Source organism: Aptenodytes forsteri, unplaced genomic scaffold (assembly GCF_000699145.1).
Source record: "Aptenodytes forsteri isolate BGI_AS27 unplaced genomic scaffold, ASM69914v1 Scaffold72, whole genome shotgun sequence".
Lineage (NCBI taxonomy): Eukaryota > Metazoa > Chordata > Aves > Sphenisciformes > Spheniscidae > Aptenodytes > Aptenodytes forsteri.
This window is the reverse complement of record NW_008796193.1, coordinates 5,026,965-5,039,916: the sequence shown is the minus strand read 5'-3', so window position 1 is coordinate 5,039,916 and position 12,952 is coordinate 5,026,965. Positions and strand designations below refer to the sequence as shown.

Here is a 12,952-nt window from a genome sequence, read left to right as displayed (position 1 = left end):
CTCTGGACCCGCTCCAACAGGTCCGTGTCTTTCTTATGCTGAGGGCTCCAGAGCTGGACGCAAATTTTCCTCTCATCCTAGTGCCAACTTGAAAGAAGAAAACAACTTTAATTATTTTTATATTAATTTTTGTGTGTTGCCTAGTAGCTTAAATTACTCCTTCATTTTTTGACAAAAGTATGAAATAAAAATGTGCTAAACTTACAGGATTTTAAAAATTATACTTGACACATCCATTTCATGACAGAAACTTTGAAAGCTATTTGAATATTACTGAGATTTCAGATCAGAACAGATATTTGTAAAATAACTAGCAATGGTAGAAAATGTGGATAAACTAAGGATAACTTTTCCACAATGTTTAGACATATGTTTGGACTCCAGATTGCATCAACCAAAATTAGTAAGTGATCTTGAAAATTCTGGTTAGCCAGAATGTGACAAATCCCTTCCTTGACTGTCACTGCCATTGGTAACATATGAAAGAGCAGGAAGACCATCTAAATCTCTACCCACACAAACCCATGAGTTGGTTATGAATCTTAATAATAAATATTGTTTTTCTTTTCCATTCAGACACAGAATGCAACAATTATCTAGGAGAGTTCAAAAGCCTATGGAAAAAAAAAAATCAATAGCAATAAATTAGAACCTGAGCTGCAGCTTTTTTTAAATCTTTACAACTAAAATTAAATGTGATCACTCTCACTTTAGAGAAAAAGATGAACATGTTAAAACTGAGAGGAAGCTAGTTTCCAACTTGATTTTTTTTTCTTGGTTTTTTTGAGAAGATTCCCTTCTTCTAATACCAAATTTCCTGTTGAAGGTAGAACATTCAGCCTTCTTCAAGTAATTATACAGTAAGACATCTAAGCAAGCAGCAGGAGACTTGATACAAAGTTGAGAAGTTAGCATCTCTCCTAAATGTTAGAAGGCTCTTCTTGAAAGAGAGCCTAAGCATTCAAGTCTTAAAATAGATGGCTACAAAACAGGTTTTGAAATCACCTTCAAGGCTCTGTCAAGGGACAAAGGTTTGAACTGTATGACCTTTTACCTGCCAAAAGAAAGTTTTTTGCAGAATCTTCAAGAAAACTATTTCCTGCTTTTTTTATTTTCCTGACTATCAGCTGTAAAATTTTTCCCCGTTATATTCAGTGAAGTCACCTTCTGCGTGAACCTAAAGACAGAAGTAGTAATACTATGGGAATTATGCTTCTTTGACTCATTAAACGAAAATGCATTTCAACTACATTACTGATTAAAACCTCATGAATAATTTGGAAAATACAGAGATGTTTGGCTTGAAATTGCTTTTGAAATTTCCTGGTAATTCAAATTTCCAGTTTATGAAGTGTTCTGATAACCTCCGTTCTAGCCTTGTTTAGTAGTTTTTCACACTGGACAAGACACCACCACGAGAATATTCTGGTGGTGAAGTGAACAGATGAACAGGGCATGAAAAATAAATGAGCAGGGAACTCCTAGAATAGTTCAAGCTGATGCCTGTGATTATTCAAGCTATGACAGCTTTAAATGGATATGGAATGTTTTTCCCCACTTCTTCCACAATTTTGAATCACTATATACCACTCCCTTTATTGTGCATGCATAGCTTAGCCATCACAAATGTTTGGATCCGAAGAATTCATTGAAGGCTTCTACTAAGTTCTTGCCAACAAAGATGCCTAAACTTAAAGAATTTTTTTTGCCTTTGGATGACTGACACTGAACTGGTCAGGAGTTTGGGGTTTTGTTTTGGCTTTTTTTTTCTTCCCAAATTTGGGTATTTATTATATAGTTATGCCTACAGAATAGACAAATTCAATTAATAGCCTTAAAAGAATATATTTTTTTTTGTTTTCACATATAAGAAATGCAATTGCACCAACACCGAAATTAAAGGGACACTTTGGGTGACAAATGTACAAGGTTAAGATGTAAACACCCCTGGGTACTAAAAGATAGGCAAGTAACTAAAACATAACAATCACCATAATTTTAAGGTGATTTCTAAACCATTCAAATTATGACTTTGTTACTAAGTCCATTTCGAATATAATTCCACCTAACGTATAAGTGAACAATCAAGCACTAAATGAAGCCAGCTGCGTACGAGTTCAGAAGTCATGGCCACTAAACTGACACATGCACTGCCACTGGACTTGCTGAGCATGTCTGACAGATCCTGCAGGACATGCAGGTGAATCTGAACACTAAAACACAGAGTCCTCTATGCATGCATGACAAGGGCCCATGTTGGAAGAGAACTTCCAACCTCAAAATCTATCAGCATGAGCAGGAATTCCATGCTGTTTACTATGCCCATTTCCAAGTGGAGCTCAGGGCAATGCTTTTATGTCAGTTACTGGCTTAGTATTCTACAGATATATTTTTACTCTTCCTGGGAGAAATAGCTTAACAAAACAAAACCACCCAACCTTCCCAGGTTTCTACAAATCTATTTGTAGAAACCCATTTCTGAGTTCTCATTGTGTGACCTGGTTAGGACCATATTAAATAGCATACAATTTTACAATAGAAAATACTGGTAAATCATTTAAAGTCACAGCGCTTCACAAAATAAACATCTTCATGCTTGTCTAAAGAATAATCATAGCTAGAAGACATACTGAGATAGACTAAGTACTGGTGTGTTAAAGAGCACTTTAAAGCTTCCGACTCTCAGAATATGAGGTTAGCACACTTAGAAAGGCCGTCTCTTACTACCAAAAAAATTGGTATCTAATACTTTCAGCCAGGTAGAATACCTATCACATTACTTAAAATATTTCACCTTTTTTATTATATGACAAATAAATGGTCTGCTTTTCATTATTCAGATGCAATTTTTTCCACATTGATCTGCAAGCTAGAAAGTGTGTTGTGCTGCACAAAATTTTCATTATTTGTCTGTCACATGCCAAAGTAAGGAACATGTGGCTGTCATCGTTATGAGCCAAATGACGTAACACAGTCTTAATTCTCATTTCATTCTAATGTCTTGTAGATTCTGATTTAAAGATGGTTTCTTTTTTTCTTGTTATTTTACCATATACTTCATTTTTGCACATGCATTTCTTTTCCATGTGCTGTTTGTGTTGTATAGCTTACAGCTATTGTCAATTTCACTCAACAACATAGTTAATAATGACTAGAAAAAAACAGTGAGAGAAACTTTTCAATGACTTGTGGTTATTTTGAAAATTTAAAATGTCCAGAGCTGTCAATCTATCATCTTTCATAAGAACCAGAAGTTTACTTTTAAACTTTCTACATGAAAGGTTTTCTCTCACTATGAAAATGTCTTTCTATCATCACGGAACAGTCAGTTCTGAAGGGAAATAACTAGGAGCAGTAAGATGAAATTAAGCAAAGGAATATTTAGACAGAACTGAAGTGAACTTTTCTAATACTGTAGTCTGGATAAAGTCTCTAGAAGGAAAAAACAATTCCATCACATAGTACAGCTTATTACATTAGACAGTTTTAATTAGATTGAACAATAGAAGCCTAGAACCAAAATCCATTCTACAGCAGGAAAGGAATTACTGAAATCTCCCATACTCCAGGCACTACATTTAATGATAATAAAATGTAAAGATTTCTTCCATTTTATCTACAATGGCTATCAAAGTTGACATTTACATTTCAAAACAAAAGAATCCTGCTGAAATTATGCATCATTTATGCTTTTAGCAGAAGAACTTAATACCTTAATTTCGTAAAGACAAGGAAGGATATGGAAGCAGAAAGCTTGATTCATTAGATACAAAGGACTTTTGGCAGATCTCCAGTAAAATCACAGCATAAAAACTAGTTCACTTGCATTCTTCCTTGCTAACAAACTTTCCCTCCGCCATGGTTAACAGCAATAGCATTTCCATAACATCAAAATGTATCCATAGGTTGAAATGATTATCCACTGTCTGAATCAGCATTTATCTATTAAAACCGTTTAATTTGGAGGAAGAGTGAAAAAATATGCAACAGTGGACAAAGCAACGTTTTATCAAAATAAAAGCATTGCTAGCAGATGCAAAGTACCTGCTGCAACTCCAAAATCAATCCACCATTAAATGAAACTTTGCTTTTCACATTGGAGAAGCAGCATCTTAAAGAATTTAATAGAGCTGGCAATGAAGTACTGTCTATATTAACAGCATCCTTTTAACGTAGTTATGAATTCCTGAGACAGGAGTTCACAGCATAAACTTCTGATTCGCAAGAGATTTTTTTGGTTTTCAACACAAATATAAAAAGTAACACCAGCAATCAATTATGACACTAAAAGCAATAATAGGTAAAGACTGAAAATTCATGGGGAAGCTGTAATCTTCTGTTATATGACATATAACAAGCAATTAAAATAATATTTTAATGTTTTTTTCTTCTTTAAAACAAACTGATATGTGATGCTTGGAGATCCATTATTAAATGCTGAAGGTAAAACAAAATAAATGAGAAAACACATAGAAGTTGGAAGAAAAGAATCAATGCTGACATTAATGTAAGATTTAAAAAAAAAATCAAGAAATAATTGTAGTAACAAGCATCTATACAGAAGTTTATCTTTGGTTCTACTTCAAAAAGAAAAATAGTTTTCTGTCAATAACACCACCTTTAAATGTAAAGATGTTTTATGTCATTTACTCCATTAATAGAAACAAATACTGATAAATAGCATGGAACAATACTTGGTACAGTCATTTTTAATTTCTGATATAGAAAGTGCTCAACTCATTCTTCGATAGCTTTAAATGGCTCTTTTCCTTAGGAGAAAGGAGCAGTAAGTTTTCTTGGGTTCAGCAATAACAGCAGACCTGGAGTCTGATCAGCAGTGGCCATACAATCAGTTAAAAGAAAACAGCAATTGTTTCCTGTTTCCTAGTAACTTTTTTTACTTGTGAAAAGTTAATTATAGAAATAATGGCCTCATTTACAGAGAATGAATGCCAGCATCAAACAAACCCAATTTACCAATGACAGTCTGCCAACAAATGGTGATTCACTAACTGAGCAAGAGAATTAACAATCATTTTCCTTACAAAATAATAGTAGGCAAAAACATAACTTGGCAGTATTTCCCTCTTGTTAATGTGGACACTAATTAGCATAGTTATATAAAAAAGATTTGAATTAAATATGTCAAGGTCTCAGAATTGTTTGAATTCCTCTTTGCTTAATTAATCCAAATATTTAAATTAGCTTCTTCATGTAATTTGGTGTTTCAACCAGAATCCCACTGAATCCCACTGATAGGCACATAAAATTATTATTTGCAGACTGCTTATGTAGCTCCCTTTTGAAACCTGCAACTGAAATAAAGATGTAATCCCTTTACATAAAACATCTTTAAGAAGTCATGGTCTCTGTTAATTAGCCAAGCACTTATCCTATTCTCTGACCACCAGATCTCACATGGTAGAAAACTCATCAGGTTTGTGATTCTTCTTTTTATTGGTAAGTCTAGAGCATTCACACATGCTACATTTCAGCTAAAACTTCTTCCCTACTTTTCCTACAGTTTCCAGAAATTAAGAAAAAAAAGTGTTTTGGAAGCTGCAGTGATTAGCAAGCATCCAAACTTTTATTTTAGAAGAGCCACATATTTACAGCAGAGGAAGTAAACACTGTTGTATGCATTTGCCTATCTTAGTTTGCCATTTCTCCACAGTTCTTTTTAAGCTACAGTCCTTGTAGCATTCATGGAGTGCTCCGCATTTAGTGTGATTTTTATTCGAGTTTTCTTTCACAGGACAAACTACAGCTTTTCACTGTTTTCCCTAGAATCATAACACTTAACCTTTGTAGGCATTTGTAAGAAGTATTAATTGTCCCTAGGAAAACATTCTTCCTCTGTTTTACTGAGATGGCACGCCCACAATTTTAGCACAACAGTGAGCATTGAACAAAATCCAACTCTGTCCTTAGTGCAAATGGTGAGCAGATCTTAGTCTCCACCTCCTCAAAACAATGTTGCAACACTGTTTAGGAATAGGAAAGAATAATGCAAGCCAGTCTCTTTTGTTATGAAATCTAAAAATAGAAGTATGAGTTTTACCACTGAATCCAAAGGTATAGTGCGGTATCTTCCACGTATCCATAAATTATGGAAAGTTTCTACCTAACTAAACAAGACTGGCTATTTTCTCTTTTCATTTTAAAATGGATTGATATTATTAGTTCTAAATTCCCATTTCATCTTCTTTTCTATTCTAACAAACCTAATTTCAGAGAATTACTCTTCCAAATTAAAATGATCCTTGTCTCTCACTGGACTTTTTAAGCACTTCTTTGCAACCTGCATCTGTTAACAAGAATCTCATGTTAACGGACTCACAATTTCTTCAAGATGAGATGAGCTCCAAAAAGACACATCTTACCCCATTTGCACTATCGTAATTTTGAGATAATCTGTAATTACATTGTCTTCTTGGCAAGTGCTGGAAGTAATATCAATGTTCTTTATAAGTAGATCAGTCTTCCAGAGAAAATCTTCTAGACACATGGCAAGTTGTGAGTACCCATGGGAACAAATGAAGATCTGTGCTGGGCTGTTCCATCACTGTCAATATACTTGACATGAAATCAGAAATCTAGCCAGCATTTGGAAGCAATGATTCCTACAAATCTTTTTTGCAGTCATGCATCAATGCAATGACAGTTGCATTAATTACAAATAATATTATCCTACAAAAACCAAAAGTATACAGATTACCTCGCATGTATTCTGTCCTTTTCTTTTTAAATGGGGCTTCAGGGTAAACATGCAGAATGGATACAATCTCAATAACAAAGCCTTAGCCATTAAAGAATCAGAGGTGAGATGAAGTGTGTTTACTGGAAGAAAAAATGAAGTCCTAGTCATGTTTTATGGACTGTTAACCAATTAACTGGTGCCAGGCAGGACTGCTAAGAGAGGCTGTGCCCGTACTACTGGATAGGATACATTTGCTATTACAAGAAGAATTACAAAATATTACAGCATCACACCCAAACGCACCACAGAAATAAAAGTGGAAGTGAGAAAGAGGTTTCCTTTGCTTTCTCTCCAAAATAGAGAGCATGACTGTAACACTCTTACTAATATAGTGCTTATTAGAATAAAAGAATCAAATCTTAATACATAAATAGATAATAATCAAAGTGTCTGCTGCACAGCTCCAGACAGTTTATAGTTTTCAGATCACTGCCATGGATCACATTGTAAAGTCAAAGAAACAAAATCAGAAAAAAACAGATAGCTCAAGGACCTAATGTAATAAACTTATTCCTTTTCAAATACCTGTTTTCATGGAGATAGGACTGCAAACACCAATAGGTCAGCAAAAGGCTAGCAACCTATCAGAATAGTATTTTTTGCAAATACAAGTAGCTAAAACTTAAAATAAAATTTTAATTGACATATCCAGTCAAAGAAACAAAATCAGAAAAAAACAGATAGCTCAAGGACCTAATGTAATAAACTTATTCCTTTTCAAATACCTGTTTTCATGGAGATAGGACTGCAAACACCAATAGGTCAGCAAAAGGCTAGCAACCTATCAGAATAGTATTTTTTGCAAATACAAGTAGCTAAAACTTAAAATAAAATTTTAATTGACATATCCATAGCACCCGTAGACTATATATATATGTGTCTGCTGCACAGCTCCAGACAGTTTATAGTTTTCAGATCACTGCCATGGATCACATTGTAAAGTCAAAGAAACAAAATCAGAAAAAAACAGATAGCTCAAGGACCTAATGTAATAAACTTATTCCTTTTCAAATACCTGTTTTCATGGAGATAGGACTGCAAACACCAATAGGTCAGCAAAAGGCTAGCAACCTATCAGAATAGTATTTTTTGCAAATACAAGTAGCTAAAACTTAAAATAAAATTTTAATTGACATATCCATAGCACCCGTAGACTCATATATATATAACATGATAAATAATTTTCCACAAATAAAAGCCTTTTATTCCCTGAAAAGAGATTATTTTGCATTGTGTTTTTCACAATACTTACACAGAATAAACCAGATCCTTTCCATGAGGAAATTACCGCCTAATCACTGGACAGGAGAAATGGTTAAAACGTTGCTAAGAAGCAAGTTGACTGGTATCATTTTACTGACTTAGTTGGACAACAATGGCCAAGCAAGATCAGTCTTAAACTCCATTTAGTTCAAGATGTTACTTTGAGCAGTGTTTAGTACCAAATGCTTCAGAGGCAAGTCAAAGAAACATCAGAATAACCTAATGAGTATTAGCTTGGCAAATTTATGGAAGAAACATCTAAAAAGCACACTTTATGAAAGTCAAATTGAACTCCATTTTATGCACGCCACTTTAAACTATTTTTATCATTTAGTATGTACCTTATATGATTTTCAATTCATTTTAAACATTAATAAATTCAGTAACCTCAGAAACAGCAATAAGGTCATTAGTTTAAAGATTATGTGCACTTACACCAGCATAACTACAGAATATTCTGACTTTAGACTAGTTACAAAGGCATAGCTGAGCAGTGAACCTGACATACTTTAGACGGTATTTATTATAGTAAGAGTAACACTCTCCGTGTGTGTCACATTACATCTGGTAAATATACAGGTTTAAATGCAAATTGAGAAACAGTCTGCAAAAATCAGATTAGGAAGAGAAAAATGTGCTTTGTGCTAAAAAATAAAAAATATGTTACTTTAAAGCTGCCAAAAGGTGAAAAAGCTGTAGGGCATGCAAGTATGGTGAGACCTGGTATAATGAGCTGTTGAAATAAGTTATCCTTTCCAACCTCTTAATACACCTTGTAATTTTTTTGATAAAATTTAACCTGCTTACTTAGTAAAAACAGTTCATGTGCATTTGTGAGGTTAAAATGCTTAAACAAAACAACTTCCACCTATAGTTATCTAAAACCATCCAGCATCAAAGGGGTTAACCATGTAACCTCATAAACCACATGTGAAAGAAAATATTTTATTTCTAACCTCTGCTGCCAGTTGCTGAAGAGAAGGGGATGCAACAGGGTGTAAAGTTGAATTGCCTCTGACCGGATTATTGAGGCTAACGTAAGCCACAACATTTCTTTGAAGAACTCTCTTGAGATCCTACAACACAAGCAGAGCAATGGTTATTACTATGCATCATTATAATTAAGACTTGTTTTGTTCTTTCAGTTTCTTCTAGGGAAAAACTGCACCCTACGTTTTTGTCCTCTGTGATTCCCTAAGTATTACTTAACTACTACTTCTTACAACATGCTGCTAAGAACTTCAAAGGATATCTTAGTGTTATTTCTCTATATAGCAGAAGTTATAATTCCATTTCACACATCATCTCAACAAAATGCAAACAGGCCTGGGAGGAATTAAAAATGACTACACTTGTACGGCCAAAAATGAAAACATTACATACTGTGAAACAACGTGAAGGCCTTTTAAACTTATGCCTGACAGAAGACAAACTTCAAAAGCAATCATTATCAACAGTGAAATGTACTCAAATTTTTAGAGACCAAATTCAGATTTGAATTGCATAACTTTCCCAGTGTTTTTATTTTATTATTTTTTAGACTATAAAAATAGTATGTACAAACTGTTTCAATTATCTCTTTTTTAAAAAAGATCCTCTTTCCCTTCTCAGTAATGAGTTACTCTTTGCATGAAGTGTCTTTATATTTTGAACAGAAGGGGTGTAACGCAATTACATCTGGTGTAAAGCTGACTTGAAGTGGAACTAAACAAATTTTGCTTACAGCCTGGATCTTTTCAATTTGATTTTTTTCACTCTCTCTTGTTTTTGAAGAATAATCATGTTGGAAGTATGAAACTTCATTGAGAGCTAACCACTCCTCATGCATGATAAAAAGCAATTAACTCTTCATTTTATCTACTAATTCAGCAGCCATGAACCTCTCTGCTAGCTATTCCTTTAAATTATCAACTGAAGTCCACTGTAGTCATATATGATCAACGATACTCTGATGAGGCATTTTCTTTCAATAAGCTGATTTCTATTCTGTTGAAAGTAAGAGCCCAAGGAATTGTCTGTGACAGATTGTATCTAACTCCTTAGCACAAATATGTGAGAAGTGAATCAGCACTAGCCATGGAGACACTGAAATGTTTATGTGATTAATGTAAACCATAGTACGGTTCTCCTTTTCATTCAATGTGCTCTTGATTCAGTTCTCCCCACACTAAGCCTATCAATTAAAAAATAGTAACTGTTGAACCCCCAAGAAGGAGAAAAAGCCCGCTAAGCTATTCCTGGGCCTGGGTCTTTTTTGAGGTTTTCCCCCCCTCCCCCAAACTCTGGCAATGCTCTCTTTTACTGTCCTCTGCTGAATTATGGAGAGGAATCAGCTCACAAAGGTGCTGTATAAGCAACCTTCACAGCTACGGAAACAACTTGCCATCTCATTATCACACATGCTCTGTTCCACAGGAACTGCCTCTGTAGATGTTTTCACTGCATTTGCTATGGAGTACATGAATGTACACAGACAGACGTCACAGACCAGTTAATGAACCATAATTTCTATGTGGTAATTTCATATTGTTTTCTTGCTTTCAGCAAAAGTAATCATTACTGCAATGAGTCCTTCTGAAATTATTTTACCTCTGCCCATTCATATGAACCAATGTTCCCAAATGATGTTCCTCCCCATGAGCAGAAAACAATGGTCCGGTCAGGTCTCCAGCCTCTCTTAACCTTCAACATCAAGGCTTGTATAAATGCTGTGATGATAGCAGTGCTACTGGCCCATTCTTGTCCACCATAAGCATTCAAACCGTTGTGATGACTACCAATGATGACGTATCTGTCTGAAATGTGAAAAAAAAGACAGACAAAAGAATCTTATTTCTTCTGGATACTAGCATTAAAAGAATTTAAAAAAACTAAAAGATGAACTGTATTAGTAGTCTGCAATGTCATTAACACAACACAATGCTGTCAACAAAAATTTATATGATCATGTGCAAGACAATTATACAATATAATACATAAAACTGTGAATAGTACTTACAAATAAACTAGTAAATAAATATATGTATATACTTTCCCAATTTAATCCCTGTGCCTTTACCTTCATTGTGTGCTTATTACTCTCCCTTCTTATAAATCTGATATATACTGGTTTTACAGCCAGGACTTGATCATATAGATAATCTAATAAAGTTCCATGCTCACATTAGAGTGTTATGAAAAAACACAAACGAATAAGCAGGAAACTTGTATCTTCAATACATATTAGTGTCCACAAAAGAAAACAAAAGGTGTGGTAGTACAATGAGAGACATAGAGAAAATACACGAAGTATTAGTACTCCCTCACCTGGAAGACTGTGTTCAGTGCTCGTCACCCTATCTCAAAAAAGACATTGCAGAAACAGCAGTTGAGAAGCTGGTAACCAGAACTTATATATCAGGACTTAGACTTCCGTGTAAGGAGACATTGAAAAGACCTGGACTGCAGGTTTAGAGAGGAGACATGACAGAGGAATAGAGATAATGAATGATACAGAAACGGTAAGTCAGACCTAGCAACTTTGATGATACTGGAAGAAAGTATTTTCTAAAGTGAAAAGCAAGAAGTTTCAACCTGAAATAAAGAACATGCCTATGGTTATCCAGAAAAAAACCCACAATTTTTTTCAGAGAAATTAAATGAAATCTTCATCTCTCGAGGCATAATATATAATCTAAATACTAACTTACAAGCGTAAAGACCTTTATTTTATTCCAAAAGGATGATGTGGTATGAAACAACATGAATGACTACTGTGACCAACGTGTGTCAAGAAGTCTAAGCAGAGTTATGCTGAATGACTTATTAAACTATTAGACCTTCTGTGTGAGATGAATTCACAACCAAAGCCTCTTTGAAGGACTGCTTATGAATTGTGTTCTGATATTTAGTAAGGTCTCTTTCTGGTCCAGATCTAGACTTTTAAAGATGTTCTTTCCATATTTCGGGATATGATAGAAAACAGAAGAATAATTATCAAGTGATGCCAGATCCACAACAATCTCTGGGTGTCATTTGGGTTCCAAAAAGTGCAGAAAGTTTTGGTTTTCTGACAGTATTCTTTCTTTATCCAAGAGGATTCATTCTTCACTGTTGTCAGTACACTGGAATGTAGCAACACATAGGTGGTAAAATGCCCACATTTTATATTGCTTATAAAATTAAATATCTACTCAGTATTTTTTGCACTGACTGCTGTCTAAACACAATTTTAACTGAACACCAACATACTTTGATTACAAAACCATTCTCTATCAAAGTGGACTTTTACCAGTTTTGTTCAAGAAAATACACGGCGATGTTGTTTTATAAGGGATCAAAAATGATTTACAAACAGGGGATCTGTGATGTACCTATAACACAACATTTCCAATCAACTGCTTGGGGGGTGTATAGGTATGTAAATGAAAATTTCTTTCTAAAAGCAGATACGCAAAGTGTAAATTTAAGTGTACATAATAATTTAATGTAACAAAATGCAATCTAAATCACATAATTTTGCAACTTGTGTGTTGCATCATGAGACGCTTAATTATAGGTTGCACTGACAGTGAAAAATCATAGGATCTTCAACTCACTTAACGTTAGGAATTAGGAACAGAAATGAATGGCCTTACACGCTTCTAGGTTGTTAGAGGAAGTGCCACTAATACAGGGTGATCAGACTGAATCAATGCTTGCCCCGTGTTACAATCTCTGTTCAGTCTGTGAACAGCGTATATGAAGGGGAGTGGAAAGAGACCTTATGTAAAACTGTATAGGACATTTTGATGGAGAAGAAAGCTTCAAGCAGCAACTTAACTGTAGGAGATGCCAGCTGAATGAACAGGGGTAAAAGATAACAGCTGGTGCCTCCTTTGAAATTCTTCATTGTTGTGGTTTAACCTCAGTCAGCAACTAAGTACCACACAGCCACTTGCTCACTCCTTG

General features: G+C 34.6%; 1 protein-coding gene across 1 annotated transcript in view; it reads right to left on the bottom strand.

Moving 5' to 3' along the window:
- Positions 1-12,952, bottom strand: part of NAALADL2 (N-acetylated alpha-linked acidic dipeptidase like 2) — a 310,350-nt gene that overhangs the window by 119,164 nt on the left and 178,234 nt on the right. Inside the window, exons 8-9 of the mRNA XM_009288028.2 lie at positions 10,613-10,818; positions 8,980-9,099 (exon numbers count right to left, since the gene is read on the bottom strand). Coding sequence (XP_009286303.2) covers positions 8,980-9,099; positions 10,613-10,818 — 326 coding nt within the window. The remainder of the gene's footprint in view (positions 1-8,979; positions 9,100-10,612; positions 10,819-12,952) is intronic.